At 50.1% G+C, this 27,340-nt stretch overlaps 1 protein-coding gene across 2 annotated transcripts in view; it reads right to left on the reverse strand.

The window, feature by feature from the left end:
- The window catches only part of LOC142497995 (guanylate-binding protein 1-like), a 62,204-nt gene extending 35,398 nt beyond the window's left edge, over positions 1 to 26,806 (reverse strand). Inside the window, exons 1-2 of one of the 2 annotated variants that reach the window (XM_075606505.1) lie at positions 3,724 to 3,845; positions 2,743 to 2,942 (exon numbers count right to left, since the gene is read on the reverse strand). In XM_075606505.1, the coding sequence (XP_075462620.1) occupies positions 2,743 to 2,935 (193 nt within the window). In that variant the 5' untranslated portion in view covers positions 2,936 to 2,942; positions 3,724 to 3,845. Of the gene's footprint in view, positions 1 to 2,742; positions 2,943 to 3,723; positions 3,846 to 26,731 lie in introns of those variants that run through there. The other variant, XM_075606504.1, reaches the window with a different exon arrangement.
- Between the last annotated feature and the right edge of the window lie 534 nt (positions 26,807 to 27,340).

Here is a 27,340-nt window from a genome sequence, read left to right on the forward strand (position 1 = left end):
TCTACAGCTTGTTCCTGATTGCTTGCCACCTGAATTGACCTCTGCCATGTTCCGGACCATCCTTTGCCTGCCGCCTGCATTGACCTCCACATGCGACCCGACTACGTTGTTCCTCCATCAGGGCTCTGTCCATCGGCTTTGATTGGTCAGTCTCGATAGTACCTCGTCCCTGCGGGTCGGCTTCCTGTCTTGAGATGAGCATGTCTCATACTGCCATAGGGTTAAATGTGGTACCCTATTTTGCCAATACTACATGAACCTCTTTGAGAAAGAACAGTTTCTGAAAAACTCTGACATATTCTAAATACACGCTATATTGCTGATATCCTTATACTATGAACAGGATCGGCTTCTACCGTGACTTCACTTATTGAAAACATCAATAGGAAAGCATTACCCATCAAGCCGGCATGGACTATTGAGTCACAGGAAACACACTTTCTATAAATCTGACAATATGTGTGTGATGGTGAAGGGGTTAACCAGGCTTATAATAAAGGTCAAGCCCACTTGGTTAACCCTTACCCGTGTGTTAGGATCTTAGAGTGCCAGCTCTGGGACCCAGATGTCGAAAATGTATTACTGCAACTGTATACTGATTTTGCGACATTAAAAATGTGATTTTTGCCTTTTCTGATATCGGGAGATTTCTAGGCTGTAAGTTTCGGGGTGGGTTTGGCAGAGAAAGTCTTTGCAGAATGTGTCTATGTAGCGGGGTTCTGGAGTTATGGGATACCCCAAAAGTTGTATCCGGAGATTGAGTGATATCTTCGGATACAGCTAAGCGCATTACTCCGCCAACCTCGGACCCGGGAAACATTCTTACGACTCACCATCAGGATCCCTGCTGCAGCATCTTCCAGACAAGGTAAATGGGTATGAAGGGGTTAAAATATATCTGCACGTATACACGGAGTCCTTAGTATAGCTGGGGTTCCCCAGTATAGCAGAGGTACCCACATACATGCCCAGGTATCCTGAGCCTAGAGTAGGGGTTCAGGAAGGTACTCACGCTAAGGTTATGAAGCTTAGCACGTTTGCAGTGTTTTAAAAGTATTTTCTCATGTGTGCCAGGAATGAAGCTAGTGCTTGTAGGGAATATATACGTCACACCAACCCTGACACCGGAATATGAACTCATAACTTTTAGCACACAGAGGACAGGGCACCATATCTTTCATTAAACGGGTATAGTTTAATGTGTATAGATATTGATAACCTGTATATGAACTGAGGGCTTTCTAAGTCATGGATGTAATCTGAAGGAATTTCGATCCGGAAATGGATTTATTCGCTAGCCCCTACCCAGTAAGTGTGTTAATCTTGAATTGTGTAACTCTGTGTGTGTCTTTTATAAGAAATACATTACCATTTATTTTACCATCTTGTTTTGCTCAATCAAATGATCCCAGTTATAAAAAGGTGTTGTAGAACCTCGTGACACTCTCTCGTGACACTCTCTCGTGACACTCTCTCGTGACACTCTCTCGTGACACTCTCTCGTGACACTCTCTCGTGACACTCTCTCGTGACACTCTCTCGTGACACTCTCTCGTGACACTCTCTCGTGACACTCTCTCGTGACACTCTCTCGTGACACTCTCTCGTGACGCTGTGCACCAGAATCTTCAGAAACAAACTGATCGAAATACACTTCTCTCAGCCAATACGCTTTTACCCACCGATGCTCTCGGTTTCATTCTGGGCTAGAGGGTTTGTTCAGTTTCCTCAGCATGGTTCATGTTGCTGCATTTCTTACACGGAATAAGATAACCCACATTGCTGGATTTGCAGGTGAATGAGCCTTGTATATTAATGCTACCAATACTTAATACTTATCTTATCCCTGATTGGTAACGCCAATACAGCTACTAGCACTGAAGTACTGTACATGGGGTGTGTGACTTTATACTGGGACTCTGCAGCGCTATACAGAGAGCCAACATGGGAGGTTATATTTACATAGGGTTAGTATGTATGTATGTAAGTATATAAATAACAAATACAAATAACACATAATGGGAATAAGTGCTTCAGACATAAAATTAACATTTAGGAAAAGGAGTCCCTGCTCCGAAGAGCTTACAATCTAATCGTAGGAAGAATGTACTGAGACAGAAGGAGGGTGTTCTGGTAAGTGCGTCCGCAAGGGGCCAAGGTTTATGTATGAGGTGTAAAGTATCAGCCAAGGTGCTACTCATATGCTTCATTAAGCAGATGTGTTTTAAGGTGTGTCTTAAAGGTGGATAGAGAGGGTGCTAGTCGGATATTGAGGGCAAGGGCATTCCAGAGGTGTGGGGCAGTCAATGAGAAAGGTTTAAGGAGAGAGGGCGGTAGAGAGAGGTGGTAGAGAGAAGATATCCTTGAGCGGAACACAAGAATCGGGATGGTGCGTAGCGAGAAATTAAGGCTGAGATGTAAGGAGGGGCAGAAGAGTGTATAGCTTTAAAAGTGAGGAGAATTGAATGTGTGATAAGGGATTTGATAGGAAGCCAGGAGAGGGATTTCAGCAGGGGGGGCGCTGAGACAGATTTAGGAAAGAGTAGAGTGATTCTGGCAGCAGCGTTTAGGATAGATTGTAGGAGAGACAGGTGGGAGGCAGGAAGGCCGGACAGCAGGAGGTTATAGTAGTCGAGAAGGGAGAGAATGAGGGTCTGAGTCAGAGATTTAGCAGTCCAGCAGCAGAGGAAAGGGCGAATCTTTGTAACATTGAGGAAGAAAAAACGACGGGATTAGTCTCACCATTTCTCTTTCCCGCCAGCTTGTTCATCAGGTAGGATTTTCCAGTCCGATATTTTCCTACGATCGCCACGACAACCACGGGCTGAGTGATGTCATACAGAATTTGCGTCGCCTCTTGATTGATGACGAGATTCTTCCCTTCCCGATTCTCTATCAGACACACGGGGAACGGCATCGCAATTTCTGGGCCCATTATCTGTCTGAGGATGAGAAGCAGAGGGTCTTTCAAATTCCATAATCACTCCCTCTCTAGCCTGGGTGGTCTTTGCATCAAATTATGAGTGGGCGGGGGAGAGGGATGGAGAGAGGGAAGGAGAGAGGGGGAAGGAGAGAGGGGGAAGGAGAGGGGGATGGAGAGAGGGAGAGAAGGGGTAAGAGGGAAATAGAGGGGGAGAGATGGGGTAAGAGAGGGAAGGGGAGGGGGAAAGATGGGGAAAGGAGAGAGAGAAGGGGGTAGGAGGGAAGGAGAGGGATAGGGTGTAATAGAGGGAAGGAGAGAGAGGGTGAGATGGGTGAGACGTGGGAGAGAGGGGTAAGAGAAATGAATGGGGGAAGAAAGAGGATGAAAGAGGGTAGTTTGAGAAGGGGGAGAGAAATAGAGGGGAGCTCAGTGTTAGTTGAGCGAGGGGGCAGATGCTTGCGAGGCCGCTGAAAGGAGGACCCCAGTGGAAACTCTGATTTATTTAGCATTTTTCATTTGGGGGGCTTTAAAAACAATTACAGGGGGGGCAAAAAAATGTAGTTACTTCAGTGTTATAGGGAGCAGTTATATGGAGCCAGAGGAGGGGTTATTGGTTGTTATATGGGGAAGCAGGAGGAGTTATTGGGGGGTTGTATGGGACAGCAGGAGGCGTTATGGGGGGGTATATGGGCAAGAGGAGGAGTTATTGGGGGTTATATGGGGCAGCAGGAGGAGTTACTGTACAGGGAGTGGTTATATATGTAATGAATATAGATAGTCTGACTATTCTATGTTATTACTTGGTTCAGGTTTGTTGCAGTTATTGATGTCCACCACCAGCTAAACAGGTCTGGGTTCCTTATTCAATTACTGAAAGGGGTCAACACATGGTGTGAGAAGGGCAAGAACTTCACAGATCTTGGCCTTCTGTATCAAACTGATGCCTCCTGTGGTTTGTCACAATGGAAATGTTTCCAAACATTGGATCTGATGGAAGGAGATCATGGATCAGATGGAAGGAGATCATGGAGCTGATGGAAGGAGATCATGGAGCGGATGGAAGGAGATCATGGAGCGGATGGAAGGAGATCATGGAGCGGATGGAAGGAGATCATGGAGCAGATGGAAGGAGATCATGGAGCGGATGGAAGGAGATCATGGAGCGGATGGAAGGAGATCATGGAGCGGATGGAAGGAGATCATGGAGCGGATGGAAGGAGATCATGGAGCTGATGGAAGGAGATCATGGAGCTGATGGAAGGATATCATGGAGCGGATGGAAGGAGATCATGGAGCGGATGGAAGGAGATCATGGAGCTGATGGAAGGAGATCATGGAGCTGATGGAAGGAGATCATGGAGCGGATGGAAGGAGATCATGGAGCGGATGGAAGGAGATCATGGAGCTGATGGAAGGAGATCATGGAGCTGATGTTTGCCGGCCGTGAAACCACTAGATGAACAGAAGGCTGTATGGGTTCTAATCTAGATCAGACACAAAGGCAGAGATACACTGCTAGTTCGAAGTCCAGGGGAGTGTCGCCGAATGCCCAAAAAAGAAGAAATGTGGATAGTGTAATACAGTATAAACCGTGAATTAAAAATGAAATAAGGTTTCCAATTTCCTACTCACAAGTGAAGTAGAAAAAGGAGCGTGTGTGCCAGTCTTTGACTATAAATCGTCCCAGTCTGGATGTGGGGTATATGCGGTCAGCAATCTCAGACAAAAGAGAAAACAACCATAATGCAGATCAAACAACAAATTTATCAATGAAAAGCTCACAAATGGAGGCTTACATGGGTCCAGAAAGTTTAAGCAGTGAACAGCTGGGCGCCGTGGTGTGTCGAGACTTTCACCACCTCGGTACAGTCTGCTGCAGATATCGCCTGCGTCTGGTCCCGTGGCGTCACTTCCGGATGGTGGCGTCACGGCTACCCGGAACAGAGGACACCAACAGGGATCCCTCTGCTTCTCTCTCTCCCCCAAGATGGCTAACGAGCCAAACTCAACGCGTTTCGACGTGATGACGTCTTCCTCAGGAGTGGCTAATTCATGCTAATGGCTGAATATATACACCCTATACTAAACTCTGATTGGTACAATAGTACCAGCTCATAAACAGCTTTAATATGAGCTAATACACATAAACGTATAATCTGTGCGGGTAATAGGAGACTATATAAACAATATGAACATTATAAAATTAATCTTCACGATAGCATAATACAAATGAAAGAATATACATATGATAACTAAATAAAAAAATATATATATAATGGCTAGATAGAAATGGTACATTTAACCAATTCTATAAATAACATTATAAATTAACAGGTGGAACAATAAATCTAAAAAATGTTTAAGCATACTTGTATATGATGTTAAATTACACAATATAAATATATATATATATATATATATATATATATATATATATATATATATATATATATATATATATATATATATATATATATATAAAATAAAAAACAACATTATTTGTTATGTTGCCCCCAAAACAACATAACCAAACTCATTCTCTAACCAAGATAATAATCTTTAAAAACAGCGATTGCTGATAACCTATTAAACATATGCCGGAAGAGAACAAGAAAAAAACATAATTAAAATCCAATACATATTTTAAAAATTTAAAAATTGTAAAAATGTATAAAAGGAACACATTGAATGGAAATCAGTATTGCCAACTATATATTTACTGTAAAAGCTCTATAAGAATACACCTATATCAAGCTCAGCGTTTAGGCCATCTGGAACCAACGTCTTAAGTGTAAATATCCAAAAGGGTTCCCTCTTTGTTAGTTCCAGCTCTCTGTCTCCCCCTCTCCAATGGGGAAGAACATGTTCTATAGCACTGAACTTAAAGCCTGATATATACTGTATCCCCTTGATGTTTCATAATAAAATGTACAGACAGAAGATGGGTCATGACTCTACGTCTAATAGTGCCAATATGTTATAGTATTCTGATGTTCATTTGTCTCTTAGTCTTCCCAACATATTGTAGCCCACATGGGCACTCAATTAGATAAATAATATAGTTGGTTCTACAAGTGATATGTTTTGTAATAGTGTACTTCTTTTTAGTCATATTGGAAATAAAATCATATTTATCTATTGCTCGATAAGCACAAGCTTTGCACATAGTGCAGCCAAAGAAACCTTTAATATTAGGTAACCATCTATTTATTGTTTAATTGTTTCTTGGCAATGCACTAGGTGCCAGTTGATCTTTTAATGTTCTTGCTCTTTTAAATATAATAACTGGTTTGTCAGGAAACATATTTCCTATAATCTGGTCATTCGTGACTATGTGCCAGTATCTATTTACAATGTTCACAATTTACAGTAAGAGCAGAATTCATTTCCTGGATTTGGTGATTTACATAGAAGGTACTATTAAGACTATGACACATTTTAAGGATGTCGACAAAAATAATTATATATTACAAACCACTTGTCACCACCCTAGTTGGCTTCGAATTGTGCCTTATGGGCAATTTAGAAGATTAAAAAGAAATTGTACAGATGATGCAAATTTTATGATTCAAACTAAATTTCTTGAGTAAAGGTTCTAAGAGAAAGAGTACGATAAACAAATTGTTCAGTCGGCAATACAAAAAGTTGAAAATCTAGAAAGGGAAGATCTATTAAAAGACACATCTAAGAAACAGAAACAAGATAACAATGATTTCAATTTTTCCTTTATTACAAATTATAATAGACAAGCTGGAAAAATATCGAGATAAATATGAGTTTATTTCTAACATTACTAAAAAGAAGTACACTATTAAAAAACATATCACTTGTAGAACCAACTATATTATTTATCTCATTGAGTGCCCATGTGTGCTACAATATGTTGGTAAGACTAAGGCTAAGGCCCCGCTCCCTCCGTCAGCGCTCCCGCACTGCAGACAGGCGTGGCGCTGACATACACAGACCGCGATATGCGGTCTGTAGGGAGCGGGAGCCGGAGCGGGAGGTGGGCGGGAGTGGGAGGCTTGAGCGGGAGGGGGGGCGTGGCTTGAGCGGAGGGACCCGCTACTCTCCCCCGCCTCCCTCCCTGGGCTCGGGCTGCTGATGGAAGCAACACACACACACACACACACACACACACACACACACACACACACACACACACACACACACACACACACACAGGCACTCTCTCACTCACACACACTCATACACATACGCAGGCACACACACACACACACACACACACACACACACACACTCTCTCTCTCTCACACACACACACTCACAGACAGGCACGCTGAGCTTGATATAGGTGTATTCTTAGAGAGTTTTTATAGTTAATATATAGTTGTCAATACTGATTTCCATTCAATATGTTCCTTTTATACATTTTTATAATTTTTAAATTTTTATTTTTAAAATATGTATTGGATGTTAATTATGTTTTTTTCTTGTTCTCTTCCGGCATATGTTTAATAGGTTATCATCAATCGCCGTTTTTAAAGATTATTACCTTAGTTAGAGAAAGAGTTTGGTTATGTTGTTCTGGGGGCAACATAACAAATAATGTTGTTTATATATATATATATATATATATATATATATATATATATATATATACAGTGCTTGACAAATCACCCAAAAATCTACTCGCCGAACCAAAAAATCTACTCGCCACCTAATCCCGCCCCCAACCCCGCCCCTAGTCCCGCCCCCGCTTTAAAAAAAATACATAAATAAAATAAATTGAGTAAATTCCTAGTAAGAACATTCGTTTTTTAACATAAGTTTATTTATTGTATTACATTATACTACAATTAGTCCTTGTTACGTGTGTGTGTGACTAGTTTCCTGTACCCCTTAACCATTGTCTGGACGCCCCCGCTTCACAATATTTAAAGCAGCAATCCCACCTGGGATCTTACCTGATCCGCAGTCCCTCAATGTCCAGGTACCCTCATTCCCGCAATGTTATACATTGGAGGGGATGTGTTCCCTACCTGTCTTCTGGGTTAGGGGGGATTCCGATGTCTCCCGTGTGAAGCTTGAGTCAGATCTGGAAGAAAGCAGTATGTTATTTCGGTGTAGTATAAGATATATAGGGTAAATAAAATATCCAGGTCCAGAGTGTGAGACAGAGAGAGTGTGGGTGAGAGACAGAGAGTGATAGAGAGACAGAGAGGGGAGAGACAGAGAGAGACAGAGAGGGGAGAGCGACGGAGACAGAGAGGGGAGAGCGACAGAGACAGAGAGGGGAGAGCGACAGAGACAGAGAGGGGAGAGCGACAGAGACAGAGAGGGGAGAGCGACAGAGACAGAGAGGGGAGAGCGACAGAGACAGAGAGGGGAGAGCGACAGAGACAGAGAGGGGAGAGCGACAGAGACAGAGAGGGGAGAGCGACAGAGACAGAGAGGGGAGAGTGACAGAGACAGAGAGGGGAGAGCGACAGAGAGGGGAGAGCGACAGAGAGGGGAGAGCGACAGAGAGGGGAGAGCGACAGAGAGGGGAGAGCGACAGAGAGGGGAGAGCGACAGAGAGGGGAGAGCGACAGAGAGGGGAGAGAGACAGAGAGGGGAGAGAGACAGAGAGAGGGGAGAGAGACAGAGAGGGGAGAGAGACAGAGAGGGGAGAGAGACAGAGAGAGGGGGAGAGAGACAGAGAGAGGGGGAGAGAGACAGAGAGGGGAGAGAGACAGAGACAGAGAGGGGAGAGAGACAGAGACAGAGAGGGGAGAGAGACAGAGACAGAGAAGGGAGAGAGACAGAGACAGAAAGGGGAGAGAGACAGAGACAGAGAGGGGAGGGAGACAGAGACAGAGAGGGGAGAGAGACAGAGACAGAGAGGGGAGAGAGACAGAGACAGAGAGGGGAGAGAGACAGAGACAGAGAGGGGAGAGAGACAGAGACAGAGAGGGGAGAGAGACAGAGACAGAGAGGGGAGAGAGACAGAGACAGAGAGGGGAGAGAGACAGAGACAGAGAGGGGAGAGAGACAGAGACAGAGAGGGGAGAGAGACAGAGACAGAGAGGGGAGAGAGACAGAGACAGAGAGGGGAGAGAGACAGAGACAGAGAGGGGAGAGAGACAGAGACAGAGAGGGGAGAGAGACAGAGACAGAGAGGGGAGAGAGACAGAGACAGAGAGGGGAGAGAGACAGAGACAGAGAGGGGAGAGAGACAGAGACAGAGAGGGGAGAGAGACAGAGACAGAGAGGGGAGAGAGACAGAGACAGAGAGGGGAGAGAGACAGAGAGGGGAGAGAGACAGAGACAGAGAGGAGAGAGAGACAGAGACAGAGAGGGGAGAGAGACAGAGACAGAGAGGGGAGAGAGACAGAGACAGAGAGGGGAGAGAGACAGAGACAGAGAAGAGACAGAGAGGAGAGAGACAGGGGGTAACTGACTGGGGGGGGGTGTAACTGACTGGGTGACTGGGTGGGGGGGTGGTTACTTTAACTGACTGGGTGACTGGGTGGGGGGGTGGTTACTTTAACTGACTGGGTGACTGGGTGGGTGGGGGGGGTGACTGACTGACTGGGTGGGTGGGGGGTCGACTGACTGGGTGGGTGGGTGGGGGGTCGACTGACTGGGTGGGTGGGTACCTCTGGTGTCCTGCACACACACATTCTCTCTCTCCTATACACACACACACACACTCCCATATATATTCATTCTCTCTCTCTCTCTCTCTCTCTCTCTCTTACACACAGAAACACTCAATCTCACTCTCATACCCACACACACACACACACACACACACACGGGAAGGGACGTGCGCGGAGGGGAGAGAGGAGAAACACCCTGCTACTTCCTGCCGCCCGGGGCGGGAGCACAGAGGGGAGAGAAACACCCTGACTACTGCAACATCCTCAGACCCGCGCGGGCAGCGGTAGCACCGGAGGGAGGGAGGGAGGGAGGGAGGAGGGGGGGGGGAGACACCGGCTACTGTAACATCCTCAGACCCGCGCGGGCAGCGGTAGCACCGGAGGGAGGGAGGGAGGGAGGGAGGAGGGGGGGGGGAGACACCGGCTACTGTAACATCCTCAGACCCGCGCGGGCAGCGGTAGCACCGGAGGGAGGGGGGGAGAGAGAAGCACCCTGACTACTGCAACATCCTCAGACCCGCGCGGGCAGCGGTAGCTCCGGAGGGAGGGGGGGGGGGGGAGAGAGAAGCACCCTGACTACTTCAACATCCTCAGACCCGCGCGGGCAGCGGTAGCACCGGAGGGAGGGGGGGGAGAGAGAAACACCCCGGCTACTACAGTATGTTACGTCCCGCGCGGGCAGCGGGAGCACCGGAGAGAGGGGGGAAGATGTATCAATGTATATATAAATATTTAAAGTGTATTTACCCCACCTCAAGCATGTGTCCAAACTCCTCCATGACCGGATCAGTGCAGGAGCTGACACAATTATACAAGAGGATACTATGGAGGAGGAGGAAACACGCACTAGGAGACACGCACAAGGAGGCACGCACTCCCCCCGCCCCCCCCATATTACTTACCCGTGCAGAAAGGGCGGTTTGAAGTCCTGGCAAATCCATCCCGCGTCACAGCCAATCAGCTCCGATTTATTTTTTTCCGAGCAGGGGAATTTTTTTTTTTTACACAGCAGGGGAAAGGTTACTGGCCACGAGCCAATATCCGATCGCAGCTGGCGAGTTGGCGACCGGGTTTGTCGAGCACTGTATATATGTGTGTATATATATATATATATATATATATATATATATATATATATATATTTTATTTTTTTTGTGTAATTTAACATCATATACAAGTATGCTTAAACATTTTTTAGATTTATTGTTCCACCTGTTAATTTATAATATTATTTATAGAATTGGTTAAATGTACCATTTCTATCTAGCCGTTATATATTTTTTTTTTATTTAATTATCATATGTATATTCTTTTATTTGTATTATGCTATTGTGAAGATTAATTTTATAATGTTCATATTGTTTATATAGTCTCCTATTACCCGCACAGATTATACGTTTATGTGTATTAGCTCATATTAAAGCTGTTTATGAGCTGGTACTATTGTACCAATCAGAGTTTAGTATAGGGTGTATATATTCAGCCATTAGCATGAATTAGCCACTCCTGAGGAAGACGTCATCACGTCGAAACGCGTTGAGTTTGGCTCGTTAGCCATCTTGGGGGAGAGAGAGAAGCAGAGGGATCCCTGTTGGTGTCCTCCGTTCCGGGTAGTCGTGACGCCACCATCCGGAAGTGACGCCACGGGACCAGACGCAGGCGATATCTGCAGCAGACTGTACCGAGGTGGTGAAAGTCGCGACACACCACGGCGCCCAGCTGTTCACTGCTTAAACTTTCTGGACCCATGTAAGCCTCCATTTGTGAGCTTTTCATTGATAAATTTGTTGTTTGATCTGCATTATGGTTGTTTTCTCTTTTGTCTGAGATTGCTGACCGCATATACCCCACCATCCAGACTGGGACGATTTATAGTCAAAGACTGGCACACACGCTCCTTTTTCTACTTCACTTGTGAGTAGGAAATTGGAAGCCTGATTTCATTTTTAATTCACGGTTTATACTGTATTACACTATCCACATTTCTTCTTTTTTGGGCATTCGGCGACGCTCCCCGGGACTTCGAACTAGCAGTGTATCCTCCAGACTTCTGAAACAGTCTGTTCTACAGGGTCGAGTGATAAGTGGTTTTGCCTTTACTATCACTATTTATTTATTTTATATTATTCACTGTTTTTTCACTAATGTTTAATAATTATTATTGATATAATTGATATCACTGTTTGGGTTAGTAGAGCGCCATCTAGTGTTTTTGAAAATAAAGGCAGAGATATACAGTATGCAGATAGGAAGCAATGCAATCCGCAGAGAAACGCGCCCCCGCCCACAGAGAAACGCGCCCCCGCCCACAGAGAAACGCGCCCCCGCCCACAGAGAAACGCGCCCCCGCCCACAGAGAAACGCGCCCCCGCCCACAGAGAAACGCGCCCCCGCCCACAGAGAAACGCGCCCCCGCCCACAGAGAAACACGCCCACAGAGAAACGCGCCCACAGAGAAACGCGCCCCCGCCCACAGAGAAACGCGCCCCCGCCCACAGAGAAACGCGCCCCCGCCCACAGAGAAACGCGCCCCCGCCCACAGAGAAACGCGCCCCGCGCCCACAGAAAAACGCGCCCCCGCCCACAGAGAAACGCGCCCCCGCCCACAGAGAAAGGCGCCCCCGCCCACAGAGAAACGCACCCCCGCCCACAGAGAAACGCACCCCCGCCCACAAACAAACGCGCCCCCACCCACTGAAACCTGTTTTATGAAATCAGGGAACAGAATTAATAAGCCAAATATGTTAAATAGCCAGAGATTTATACCACTGATTATTTTTAAAGACTTTGAATGAGTTCACATAGAAAAGAAATGCAGCACCGATTACTGGAGGAAGATCTCACAGAAGATAACGTAATTTAAGTGGCACAGATAGGAAATGTCTAAAGCAAAAACTGCGTGGCCTTGAAATACGGGAAACGCACGTGATACGGAGGAAAAGGCAGAGAAGTCCTGTAAATCCCGGCAGCGCGGGAACGTCCGATTACACCGGAGAAGGTGCAAAAGCGCAATACAGAAGAATGTGTAAGCGTAAAGAACTTAATTTGTAGCGCATATTCATGGCCACGCCAGTCACTTGCATGAAAACAGACTCATCTAGCAGAGGATAACAGGATTAAAAAGGCTCCCAAGAGGATCTGTGTCAGTGATTTTCAGCAGGGATTCCCTGGGCATCCGTTCCCTGCAATGTCAGGTCATTTGAATATTGTACCAAATACAGAAGAATTTACAATGCATCTGATCACAGAAACGTTATTAGAGAGGGTTGGGGTTCCTTACAATGCATCTGATCACAGAAACGTTATTAGAGAGGGTTGGGGTTCCTTACAATGCATCTGATCACAGACGCGCTATTAGAGAGGGTTGGGGTTCCTTACAATGCATCTGATCACAGACGCGCTATTAGAGAGGGTTGGGGTTCCTTACAATGCATCTGATCTCAGACGTGCTATTAGAGAGGGTTGGGGTTCCTTACAATGCATCTGATCTCAGACGCGCTATTAGAGAGGGTTGGGGTTCCTTACAATGCATCTGATCACAGAAATGTTATCAGAGAGGGTTGGAGTTCCTTACAAGGCATCTGATCTCAGACGCGCTATTAGAGAGGGTCGGGGTTCCTCATAATGCATCTGATCTCAGATGCGCTATTAGAGAGGGTTGGGGTTCCTTACAATGCATCTGATCTCAGTCGCGCAATTAGAGAGGGGTGGGGTTCCTTACAATGCATCTGATCTCAGACGCGCTATTAGAGAGGGTTGGGGTTCCTCAGAATTCACAATATAATTACAGGGATCGGTAACAAAAAATAAAAAAAAAGTTAAATCACTGATCTATCTGCTTTAAGCTGGGCACAGCGCAGGTAACTTATATACCTGCAGAGAATCCAAAAATAGGGAACATAAAATGGGAAGATATGCATACATATTAGGTATCCCATTCACACGCTGCTGCTCACATACAGGCTGTAAGAGATACATCTCTACGTGGAATGGTTGATCCGTGGCACTGTGGATATAGCAAGATACACCACGCTTCCAGTATGTGGGAAAGAAAGGAAGGCAAAGATAGAGCAAATACGTTTGTATTTCACATGCAGAAACCAAGTAATACACTTCCAGTTAGACAGAGTCAGGCACAATTATCCTACTCAATCAGGGAGGGAACTCTGACTCCTGTGGGACTTCCGCCTGCTCAGCGGTTCGGGGGTCCGCGGGATCTGATGTCACAGCTGCAGGCAGAGTATGGCAGAGCAGGACAGTCTGTGCTCAGGAGAAGGGGGTGATCAGTGTCAGAGGCAGCAGAGAGACCCAGGAGGGTGAGTAAGGAGAAGTGACCCTTAGATTTTGCTGCGAGTCATTGGTCACTTTTGTTACAGTAGTTCTGTCTCGGAGTGTCGAGGACGGAAACCAGATTGCAAAGAGTTAAGCAGGGAGACAGAGGAGAAAGAGCAGTGCATTGTGTACACGTCACTCCAGGGGCTTGGAGGCAATGAAGAGACAGCGTTAGTTAGAGGTTGGGTGAAGCGAGGGTTGCTTTAGAAAGGGCGTGAGGAGGAATGCATGTTTGAATGAAGATGGGAATGTGCCAGAGGTGAGAGGTTAAAAAGGTGAGTAAGAGTGGGGCTTACATACAGTCTGGGTGTGGGACGCAACAATGAATAAGATTTAAAGAAGTTAAAGGACTTGTTATAAGTTCCACAGGACCCGGTTACATAATGTTGTACTTTATTTATATTAGTGGCGCACCAAATGCTCTCTCGCTTTCTATATTTCTCTATCTCACAGCCAGGATCACACAGGATCTCACAGCCAGGATCACACAGGATCTCACAGCCAGGATCACACAGTATCTCACAGCCAGGATCACACAGTATCTCACAGCCAGGATCACACAGTATCTCACAGCCAGGATCACACAGTATCTCACAGCCAGGATCACACAGTATCTCACAGCCAGGATCACACAGTATCTCACAGCCAGGATCACACAGTATCTCACAGCCAGGATCACACAGTATCTCACAGCCAGGATCACACAGGATCTCACAGTCAGGATCACACAGTATCTCACAGCCAGGATCACACAGTATCTCACAGCCAGGATCACACAGTATCTCACAGCCAGGATCACACAGGATCTCACAGCCAGGATCACATAGTATTGTATCTCACAGCCAGGATCACACAGCATCTCACAGCCAGGATCACACAGGATCTCACAGCCAGGATCACACAGAATCTCACAGCCAGGATCACACAGTATCTCCCAGCCAGGATCACACAGTATCTCACAGCCAGGATCACACAGCATCTCACAGCCAGGATCACACAGTATCTCACAGCCAGGATCACACAGTATCTCACAGCCAGGATCACACAGTATCTCACAGCCAGGATCACACAGTATCTCACAGCCAGGATCACACAGAATCTCACAGCCAGGATCACACAGCATCTCACAGCCAGGATCACACAGTATCTCACAGCCAGGATCACACAGTATCTCACAGCCAGGATCACACAGTATTGTATCTCACAGCCAGGATCACACAGTATCTCACAGCCAGGATCACACAGTATCTCACAGCCAGGATCACACAGTATCTCACAGCCAGGATCACACAGTATCTCACAGCCAGGATCCCACAGTATCTCACAGCCTGGATCACACAGTATCTCACAGCCAGGATCACACAGTATCTCACAGCCAGGATCCCACAGTATCTCACAGCCTGGATCACACAGTATCTCACAGCCAGGATCACACAGTATCTCACAGCCAGGATCCCACAGTATCTCACAGCCTGGATCACACAGTATCTCACAGCCAGGATCACACAGTATCTCACAGCCAGGATCACACAGCATCTCACAGCCAGGATCACACAGTATCTCACAGCCAGGATCACACAGTATCTCACAGCCAGGATCACACAGCATCTCACAGCCAGGATCACACAGTATCTCACAGCCAGGATCACACAGTATCTCACAGCCAGGATCACACAGTATCTCACAGCCAGGATCACACAGTATCTCACAGCCAGGATCCCACAGTATCTCACAGCCTGGATCACACAGTATCTCACAGCCAGGATCACACAGTATCTCACAGCCAGGATCCCACAGTATCTCACAGCCTGGATCACACAGTATCTCACAGCCAGGATCACACAGTATCTCACAGCCAGGATCCCACAGTATCTCACAGCCTGGATCACACAGTATCTCACAGCCAGGATCACACAGTATCTCACAGCCAGGATCACACAGCATCTCACAGCCAGGATCACACAGTATCTCACAGCCAGGATCACACAGTATCTCACAGCCAGGATCACACAGCATCTCACAGCCAGGATCACACAGTATCTCACAGCCTGGATCACACAGTATCTCACAGCCAGGATCACACAGTATCTCACAGCCAGGATCACACAGTATCTCACAGCCAGGATCACACAATATCTCACAGCCAGGATCACACAAGATCTCACAGCCAGGATCACACAGTATCTCACAGCCAGTATCTCACAGCCAGGATCACACAGCATCTCACAGCCAGGATCACACAGCATCTCACAGCCAGGATCACACAAGATCTCACAGCCAGGATCACACAGAATCTCACAGCCAGGATCACACAGCATCTCACAGCCAGGATCACACAAGATCTCACAGCCAGGATCACACAGTATCTCACAGCCAGGATCACACAGTATCTCACAGCCAGGATCACACAGTATCTCACAGCCAGGATCACACAGTATCTCACAGCCAGGATCCCACAGTATCTCACAGCCAGGATCACACAGTATCTCACAGCCAGGATCCCACAGTATCTCACAGCCTGGATCACACAGTATCTCACAGCCAGGATCACACAGTATCTCACAGCCAGGATCACACAGTATCTCACAGCCAGGATCCCACAGTATCTCACAGCCTGGATCACACAGTATCTCACAGCCAGGATCACACAGGATCTCACAGCCAGGATCACACAGCGTCTCACAGCCAGGATCACACAGCGTCTCACAGCCAGGATCACACAGTATCTCACAGCCAGGATCACACAGTATCTCACAGCCAGGATCACACAAGATCTCACAGCCAGGATCACACAGTATCTCACAGCCAGGATCACACAGTATCTCACAGCCAGGATCACACAGCATCTCACAGCCAGGATCACACAGTATCTCACAGCCAGGATCACACAGTATCTCACAGCCAGGATCACACAGCCGCTCACAGCCAGGATCACACAGCATCTCACAGCCAGGATCACACAGCATCTCACAGCCAGGATCACACAGGATCTCACAGCCAGGATCACACAGTATCTCACAGCCAGGATCACACAGTATCTCACAGCCAGGAACACACAGTATCTCACAGCCAGGATCGCACAGTATCTCACAGCCAGGATCACACAGTATCTCACAGCCAGGATCACACAGCATCTCACAGCCAGGATCACACAGTATCTCACAGCCAGGATCACACAGTATCTCACAGCCAGGATCACACAGTATCTCACAGCCAGGATCACACAGCATCTCACAGCCAGGATCACACAGCATCTCACAGCCAGGATCACACAGTATCTCACAGCCAGGATCACACAGTATCTCACAGCCAGGATCACACAGTATCTCACAGCCAGGATCACACAGAATCTCACAGCCAGGAACACACAGTATCTCACAGCCAGGAACAAACAGTATCTCACAGCCAGGATCACACAGTATCTCACAGCCAGGATCACACAGGATCACACAGCATCTCACAGCCAGGATCACACAGTATCTCACAGCCAGGATCACACAGCATCTCACAGCCAGGATCACACAGCATCTCACAGCCAGGATCACACAAGATCTCACAGCCAGGATCACACAGAATCTCACAGCCAGGATCACACAGCATCTCACAGCCAGGATCACACAAGATCTCACAGCCAGGATCACACAGTATCTCACAGCCAGGATCACACAGCATCTCACAGCCAGGATCACACAGCATCTCACAGCCAGGATCACACAGCATCTCACAGCCAGGATCACACAGAATCTCACAGCCAGGATCACACAGCATCTCACAGCCAGGATCACACAGCATCTCACAGCCAGGATCACACAGTATCTCACAGCCAGGATCACACAGTATCTCACAGCCAGGATCACACAGCATCTCACAGCCAGGGTCACACAGTATCTCACAGCCAGGATCACACAGTATCTCACAGCCAGGATCACACAGCATCTCACAGCCAGGATCACACAGTATCTCACAGCCAGGATCACACAGGATCTCACAGCCAGGATCACACAGTATCACACAGTATCTCACAGCCAGGAACACACAGTATCTCACAGCCAGGATCACACAGTATCTCACAGCCAGGATCACACAGTATCTCACAGCCAGGATCACACAGCATCTCACAGCCAGGATCACACAGTATCTCACAGCCAGGATCACACAGTATCTCACAGCCAGGATCACACAGTATCTCACAGCCAGGATCACACAGCATCTCACAGCCAGGATCACACAGTATCTCACAGCCAGGATCACACAGTATCTCACAGCCAGGATCACACAGTATCTCACAGCCAGGATCACACAGAATCTCACAGCCAGGAACACACAGTATCTCACAGCCAGGAACACACAGTATCTCACAGCCAGGATCACACAGTATCTCACAGCCAGGATCACACAGGATCACACAGCATCTCACAGCCAGGATCACACAGTATCTCACAGCCAGGATCACACAGCATCTCACAGCCAGGATCACACAGCATCTCACAGCCAGGATCACACAAGATCTCACAGCCAGGATCACACAGAATCTCACAGCCAGGATCACACAGCATCTCACAGCCAGGATCACACAAGATCTCACAGCCAGGATCACACAGTATCTCACAGCCAGGATCACACAGCATCTCACAGCCAGGATCACACAGCATCTCACAGCCAGGATCACACAGCATCTCACAGCCAGGATCACACAGCATCTCACAGCCAGGATCACACAGAATCTCACAGCCAGGATCACACAGCATCTCACAGCCAGGATCACACAGTATCTCACAGCCAGGATCACACAGTATCTCACAGCCAGGATCACACAGAATCTCACAGCCAGGAACACACAGTATCTCACAGCCAGGAACACACAGTATCTCACAGCCAGGATCACACAGTATCTCACAGCCAGGATCACACAGGATCACACAGCATCTCACAGCCAGGATCACACAGTATCTCACAGCCAGGATCACACAGCATCTCACAGCCAGGATCACACAGCATCTCACAGCCAGGATCACACAAGATCTCACAGCCAGGATCACACAGAATCTCACAGCCAGGATCACACAGCATCTCACAGCCAGGATCACACAAGATCTCACAGCCAGGATCACACAGTATCTCACAGCCAGGATCACACAGCATCTCACAGCCAGGATCACACAGCATCTCACAGCCAGGATCACACAGCATCTCACAGCCAGGATCACACAGAATCTCACAGCCAGGATCACACAGCATCTCACAGCCAGGATCACACAGTATCTCACAGCCAGGATCACACAGTATCTCACAGCCAGGATCACACAGTATCTCACAGCCAGGATCACACAGTATCTCACAGCCTGGATCACACAGTATCTCACAGCCAGGATCACACAAGATCTCACAGCCAGGATCACACAGAATCTCACAGCCAGGATCACACAGCATCTCACAGCCAGGATCACACAAGATCTCACAGCCAGGATCACACAGTATCTCACAGCCAGGATCACACAGTATCTCACAGCCAGGATCACACAGTATCTCACAGCCAGGATCACACAGTATCTCACAGCCAGGATCCCACAGTATCTCACAGCCTGGATCACACAGTATCTCACAGCCAGGATCCCACAGTATCTCACAGCCAGGATCACACAGTATCTCACAGCCAGGATCACACAGTATCTCACAGCCAGGATCCCACAGTATCTCACAGCCTGGATCACACAGTATCTCACAGCCAGGATCACACAGTATCTCACAGCCAGGATCACACAGCATCTCACAGCCAGGATCACACAGTATCTCACAGCCAGGATCACACAGTATCTCACAGCCAGGATCACACAGCATCTCACAGCCAGGATCACACAGTATCTCACAGCCAGGATCACACAAGATCTCACAGCCAAGATCACACAAGATCTCACAGCCAGGATCACACAGTATCTCACAGCCAGGATCACACAGTATCTCACAGCATCTCACAGCCAGGATCACACAGTATCTCACAGCCAGGATCACACAGTATCTCACAGCCAGGATCACACAGCATCTCACAGCCAGGATCACACAGCATCTCACAGCCAGGATCACACAGCATCTCACAGCCAGGATCACACAGTATCTCACAGCCAGGATCACACAGTATCTCACAGCCAGGATCACACAGTATCTCACAGCCAGGATCACACAGTATCTCACAGCCAGGATCACACAGTATCTCACAGCCAGGATCACACAGTATCTCACAGCCAGGATCACACAGTATCTCACAGCCAGGATCACACAGTATCTCACAGCCAGGAACACACAGTATCTCACAGCCAGGATCACACAGGATCTCACAGCATCTCACAGCCAGGATCACACAGCATCTCACAGCCAGGATCACACAGTATCTCACAGCCTGGATCACACAGTATCTCACAGCCAGGATCACACAGCATCTCACAGCCAGGATCCCACAGTATCTCACAGCCTGGATCACACAGTGTCTCACAGCCAGGATCACACAGTATCTCACAGCCAGGATCACACAGCATCTCACAGCCAGGATCACACAGTATCTCACAGCCAGGATCACACAGTATCTCACAGCCAGGATCACACAGTATCTCACAGCCAGGATCACACAGCATCTCACAGCCAGGATCACACAGTATCTCACAGCCAGGATCACACAGAATCTCACAGCCAGGAACACACAGTATCTCACAGCCAGGAACACACAGTATCTCACAGCCAGGATCACACAGTATCTCACAGCCAGGATCACACAGTATCTCACAGCCAGGATCACACAGGATCACACAGCATCTCACAGCCAGGATCACACAGTATCTCACAGCCAGGATCACACAGCATCTCACAGCCAGGATCACACAGCATCTCACAGCCAGGATCACACAAGATCTCACAGCCAGGATCACACAAGATCTCACAGCCAGGATCACACAAGATCTCACAGCCAGGATCACACATAATCTCACAGCCAGGATCACACAGCATCTCACAGCCAGGATCACACAGTATCTCACAGCCAGGATCACACAGTATCTCACAGCCAGGATCACACAGCATCTCACAGCCAGGATCACACAGCATCTCACAGCCAGGATCACACAGAATCTCACAGCCAGGATCACACAGCATCTCACAGCCAGGATCACACAGTATCTCACAGCCAGGATCACACAGTATCTCACAGCCAGGATCACACAGAATCTCACAGCCAGGATCACACAGCATCTCACAGCCAGGATCACACAGAATCTCACAGCCAGGATCACACAGCATCTCACAGCCAGGATCACACAGTATCTCACAGCCAGGATCACACAGTATCTCACAGCCAGGATCACACAGTATCTCACAGCCAGGATCACACAGCGTATCTCACAGCCAGGATCACACAGTATCTCACAGCCAGGATCACACAGCATCTCACAGCCAGGATCACACAGCATCTCACAGCCAGTATCACACAGGATCTCACAGCCAGGATCACACAGCATCTCACAGCCAGGATCACACAGTATCTCACAGCCAGGATCACACAGCATCTCACAGCCAGGATCACACAGTATCTCACAGCCAGGATCACACAGTATCTCACAGCCAGGATCACACAGCATCTCACAGCCAGGATCACACAGTATCTCACAGCCAGGATCACACAGTATCTCACAGCCAGGATCACACAGTATCTCACAGCCAGGATCACACAGCATGTCACAGCCAGGATCACACAGTATCTCCCAGACAGGGGCACACAGCATCTCACAGCCAGGATCACACACTATCTCACAGCCAGGATCACACAGTATCTCACAGCCAGGATCACACAGCATCTCACAGCCAGGATCACACAGGATCTCACAGCCAGGAACACACAGTATCTCACAGCCAGGATCACACAGGATCTCACAGCCAGGATCACACAGGATCTCACAGCCAGGATCACACAGTATCTCACAGCCAGGATCACACAGTATCTCACAGCCAGGATCACACAGTATCTCACAGCCAGGATCACACAGTATCTCACAGCCAGGATCACACAGCATCTCACAGCCAGGATCACACAAGATCTCACAGCCAGGATCACACAGTATCTCACAGCCAGGAACACACAGTATCTCACAGCCAGGATCACACAGCATCTCACAGCCAGGATCACACAAGATCTCACAGCCAGGATCACACAGAATCTCACAGCCAGGATCACACAGCATCTCACAGCCAGGATCACACAAGATCTCACAGCCAGGATCACACAGTATCTCACAGCCAGGATCACACAGTATCTCACAGCCAGGATCACACAGCATCTCACAGCCAGGATCACACAAGATCTCACAGCCAGGATCACACAGTATCTCACAGCCAGGATCACACAGTATCTCACAGCCAGGATCACACAAGATCTCACAGCCAGGATCACACAGTATCTCACAGCCAGGATCACACAGTATCTCACAGCCAGGATCACACAGTATCTCACAGCCAGGATCACACAGTATCTCACAGCCAGGATCACACAGTATCTCACAGCCAGGATCACACAGCATCTCACAGCCAGGATCACACAGCATCTCACAGCCAGGATCACACAGTATCTCACAGCCAGGATCACACAGAATCTCACAGCCAGGATCACACAGTATCTCACAGCCAGGATCACACTGCATCTCACAGCCAGGATCACACTGCATCTCACAGCCAGGATCACACTGCATCTCACAGCCAGGATCACACAGTATCTCACAGCCAGGATCACACAGTATCTCACAGCCAGGATCACACAGCATCTCACAGCCAGGATCACACAGTATCTCACAGCCAGGATCACACAGGATCACACAGGATCACACAGGATCACACAGGATCACACAGGATCACACAGGATCACACAGGATCACACAGGATCACACAGCACTGTAACATGCAGTCTGTGCTCAGTCTGATGGTGTAAAAACTGCTTTATAAAGTTGGCGAGATGTATCTCCCGGCGGTTTTGCCCTTTTCACATGGAATGGCCATTCACACTTTAATGAACAGGCCCCTCTCTTTCACCTCCCTGTATCCAACTCCACTGCAAACCCCTAACTCCCCTCTCCTCCCTTACCCTCCTCCTCCTTAATCATCCTGATCCCATCTCCACCCCAACCCCTCTCCTTCGCAACCCTCCTCCTCCCCTCTCCTTCGCAACCCTCCTCCTCCCCTCTCCTTCGCAACCCTCCTCCTCCCCTCTCCTTCCCATCTCCACCCCAACCCCTCTCCTTCCCAACCCTCCTCCTCCCCTCTCCTTCCCAACCCTCCTCCCCCTCTCCTTCCCAACCCTCCTCCTCCCCTCTCCTTCCCAACCCTCCTCCTCCCCTCTCCTTCCCAACCCTCCTCCTCCCCTCTCCTTCCCAACCCTCCTCCTCCCCTCTCCTTCCCAACCCTCCTCCTCCCCTCTCCTTCCCAACCCTCCTCCTCCGCTCTCCTTCCCAACCCTCCTCCTCCCCTCTCCTTCCCAACCCTCCTCCTCCCCTCTCCTTCCCAACCCTCCTCCTCCCCTCTCCTTCCCAACCCTCCTCCTCCCCTCTCCTTCCCAACCCTCCTCCTCCCCTCTCCATCCCAACCCTCCTCCTCCCCCCCTCTCCTTCCCAACCCTCCTCCTCCCCTCTCCTTCCCAACCCTCCTCCCCCCCTCTCCTTCCCAACCCTCCTCCCCCCTCTCCTTCCCAACCCTCCTCCTCCCCTCTCCTTCCCAACCCTCCTCCTCCCCTCTCCTCCCCAACTCTCCTCCCCAACTCTCCTGATGATCTCCTCTCCTTCCCAACCCTCCTCCTCCCCTCTCCTCCCCAACTCTCCTCCCCAACTCTCCTGATGATCTCCTCTCCTTCCCAACCCTCCTCCTCCCTGGCCCTTCTCCTGATGATCTCCTCTCCTCCCTGGCCCTTCTCCTCTCCTCTCCTCCCTGGCCCTTCTCCTCTCCTCTCCTCCCTGGCCCTTCTCCTCTCCTCTCCTCCCTGGCCCTTCTCCTCTCCTCTCCTCCCTGGCCCTTCTCCTCTCCTCTCCTCCCTGGCCCTTCTCCTCTCCTCTCCTCCCTGGCCCTTCTCCTCTCCTCTCCTCTCCTCCCTGGCCCTTCTCCTCTCCTCTCCTCTCCTCCCTGGCCCTTCTCCTCTCCTCTCCTCTCCTCCCTGGCCCTTCTCCTCTCCTCTCCTCTCCTCACTGGCCCTTCTCCTCTCCTCTCCTCTCCTCCCTGGCCCTTCTCCTCTCCTCTCCTCTCCTCCCTGGCCCTTCTCCTCTCCTCTCCTCTCCTCCCTGGCCCTTCTCCTCTCCTCTCCTCTCCTCCCTGGCCCTTCTCCTCTCCTCTCCTCTCCTCCCTGGCCCTTCTCCTCTCCTCTCCTCTCCTCCCTGGCCCTTCTCCTCTCCTCTCCTCCCTGGCCCTTCTCCTCTCCTCTCCTCCCTGGCCCTTCTCCTCTCCTCTCCTCCCTGGCCCTTCTCCTCTCCTCTCCTCCCTGGCCCTTCTCCTCTCCTCTCCTCCCTGGCCCTTCTCCTCTCCTCCCTGGCCCTTCTCCTCTCCTCTCCTCCCTGGCCCTTCTCCTCTCCTCTCCTCCCTGGCCCTTCTCCTCTCCTCTCCTCCCTGGCCCTTCTCCTCTCCTCTCCTCCCTGGCCCTTCTCCTCTCCTCTCCTCCCTGGCCCTTCTCCTCTCCTCTCCTCCCTGGCCCTTCTCCTCTCCTCTCCTCCCTGGCCCTTCTCCTCTCCTCTCCTCCCTGGCCCTTCTCCTCTCCTCTCCTCCCTGGCCCTTCTCCTCTCCTCTCCTCCCTGGCCCTTCTCCTCTCCTCTCCTCCCTGGCCCTTCTCCTCTCCTCTCCTCCCTGGCCCTTCTCCTCTCCTCTCCTCCCTGGCCCTTCTCCTCTCCTCTCCTCCCTGGCCCTTCTCCTCTCCTCTCCTCCCTGGCCCTTCTCCTCTCCTCTCCTCCCTGGCCCTTCTCCTCTCCTCTCCTCCCTGGCCCTTCTCCTCTCCTCTCCTCTCCTCCCTGGCCCTTCTCCTCTCCTCTCCTCTCCTCCCTGGCCCTTCTCCTCTCCTCCCTGGCCCTTCTCCTCTCCTCCCTGGCCCTTCTCCTCTCCTCCCTGGCCCTTCTCCTCTCCTCCCTGGCCCTTCTCCTCTCCTCCCTGGCCCTTCTCCTCTCCTCCCTGGCCCTTCTCCTCTCCTCTCCTCTCCTCCCTGGCCCTTCTCCTCTCCTCTCCTCTCCTCCCTGGCCCTTCTCCTCTCCTCTCCTCCCTGGCCCTTCTCCTCTCCTCTCCTCCCTGGCCCTTCTCCTCTCCTCTCCTCCCTGGCCCTTCTCCTCTCCTCTCCTCCCTGGCCCTTCTCCTCTCCTCTCCTCCCTGGCCCTTCTCCTCTCCTCTCCTCCCTGGCCCTTCTCCTCTCCTCTCCTCCCTGGCCCTTCTCCTCTCCTCTCCTCCCTGGCCCTTCTCCTCTCCTCTCCTCCCTGGCCCTTCTCCTCTCCTCTCCTCCCTGGCCCTTCTCCTCTCCTCTCCTCCCTGGCCCTTCTCCTCTCCTCTCCTCCCTGGCCCTTCTCCTCTCCTCTCCTCCCTGGCCCTTCTCCTCTCCTCTCCTCCCTGGCCCTTCTCCTCTCCTCTCCTCCCTGGCCCTTCTCCTCTCCTCTCCTCCCTGGCCCTTCTCCTCTCCTCTCCTCCCTGGCCCTTCTCCTCTCCTCCCTGGCCCTTCTCCTCTCCTCCCTGGCCCTTCTCCTCTCCTCCCTGGCCCTTCTCCTCTCCTCCCTGGCCCTTCTCCTCTCCTCCCTGGCCCTTCTCCTCTCCTCCCTGGCCCTTCTCCTCTCCTCCCTGGCCCTTCTCCTCTCCTCCCTGGCCCTTCTCCTCTCCTCCCTGGCCCTTCTCCTCTCCTCCCTGGCCCTTCTCCTCTCCTCCCTGGCCCTTCTCCTCTCCTCCCTGGCCCTTCTCCTCTCCTCTCCTCCCTGGCCCTTCTCCTCTCCTCTCCTCCCTGGCCCTTCTCCTCTCCTCTCCTCCCTGGCCCTTCTCCTCTCCTCTCCTCCCTGGCCCTTCTCCTCTCCTCTCCTCCCTGGCCCTTCTCCTCTCCTCTCCTCCCTGGCCCTTCTCCTCTCCTCTCCTCCCTGGCCCTTCTCCTCTCCTCTCCTCCCTGGCCCTTCTCCTCTCCTCTCCTCCCTGGCCCTTCTCCTCTCCTCTCCTCCCTGGCCCTTCTCCTCTCCTCTCCTCCCTGGCCCTTCTCCTCTCCTCCCTGGCCCTTCTCCTCTCCTCTCCTCCCTGGCCCTTCTCCTCTCCTCTCCTCCCTGGCCCTTCTCCACTCCTCTCCTCCCTAGCCCTTCTCCTCTCCTCTCCTCTCCTCCCTGGCCCTTCTCCTCTCCTCTCCTCTCCTCCCTGGCCCTTCTCCTCTCCTCTCCTCCCTGGCCCTTCTCTTCTCCTCTCCTCCCTGGCCCTTCTCCTCTCCTCTCCTCCCTGGCCCTTCTCCTCTTTTCCCTGGCCCTTCTCCTCTCCTCTCCTCCCTGGCCCTTCTCCTCTCATCTCCTCCCTGGCCCTTCTCCTCTCCTCTCCTCCCTGGCCCTTCTCCTCTCCTCTCCTCCCTGGCCCTTCTCCTCTCCTCTCCTCCCTGGCCCTTCTCCTCTCCTCCCTGGCCCTTCTCCTCTCCTCCCTGGCCCTTCTCCTCTCCTCTCCTCCCTAACCCTCCTGATCCACTCTCCTCCTCCCTACACCTATCCTCTCTAACCCTTCCCTCCTCCCTAACCCTATCCTCTCTAACCCTTCCCTCCTCCCTAACCCTTCCCTCCTCCCTAACCCTTCCCTCCTCCCTAACCCTTCCCTCCTCCCTAACTCCTGCTCCCCTCCCTCACCATTTCTTGCAGGTTTCAGCCCTTACCTGTTGCCGTCCCGTCTCGCTCTCTCTGCTCTTTTCTCTTTAGTTTTTCTATAATTACTTTCTCCCTGGATAATGAAACTGAAAGTTGGAGTCTTGCCAGCATTTATTTTTCGTTTCTCGGTCAGTCCAACCTCTTCCCCACCCTGTATTCTCCTCCTGACCTGTTTTTCTTGTCGTGTACATTGTCCCTTTATTTGTGTCACAAACAGCACACCTGTGAGCACGTGACTTGTGTATGTGACCTCAGTTAATACACACAGCTATCTAGCCAACTCATTAATCTCCCCACAGGACCGCAAACAAGACGGGTTAATGACAAGTTGTACAAATTGCCTTTACTTTTCCCTGTACATCCTGATTTCCCGTGTTGTTTTTTTCTTGAGAACAGACACACAGAGACAGACAGACACACAGAGACAGAGACAGACAGACACACAGAGACGGACAGACACACAGAGACAGAGACAGACAGACACACAGAGACAGAGACAGACAGACACACAGAGACAGAGACAGACAGACACACAGAGACAGAGACAGAGACAGACACACAGAGACAGAGACAGACACACAGAGACAGAGACAGACAGACACACAGAGACAGACAGA

Source organism: Ascaphus truei, chromosome 6 (assembly GCF_040206685.1).
Source record: "Ascaphus truei isolate aAscTru1 chromosome 6, aAscTru1.hap1, whole genome shotgun sequence".
NCBI lineage: Eukaryota > Metazoa > Chordata > Amphibia > Anura > Ascaphidae > Ascaphus > Ascaphus truei.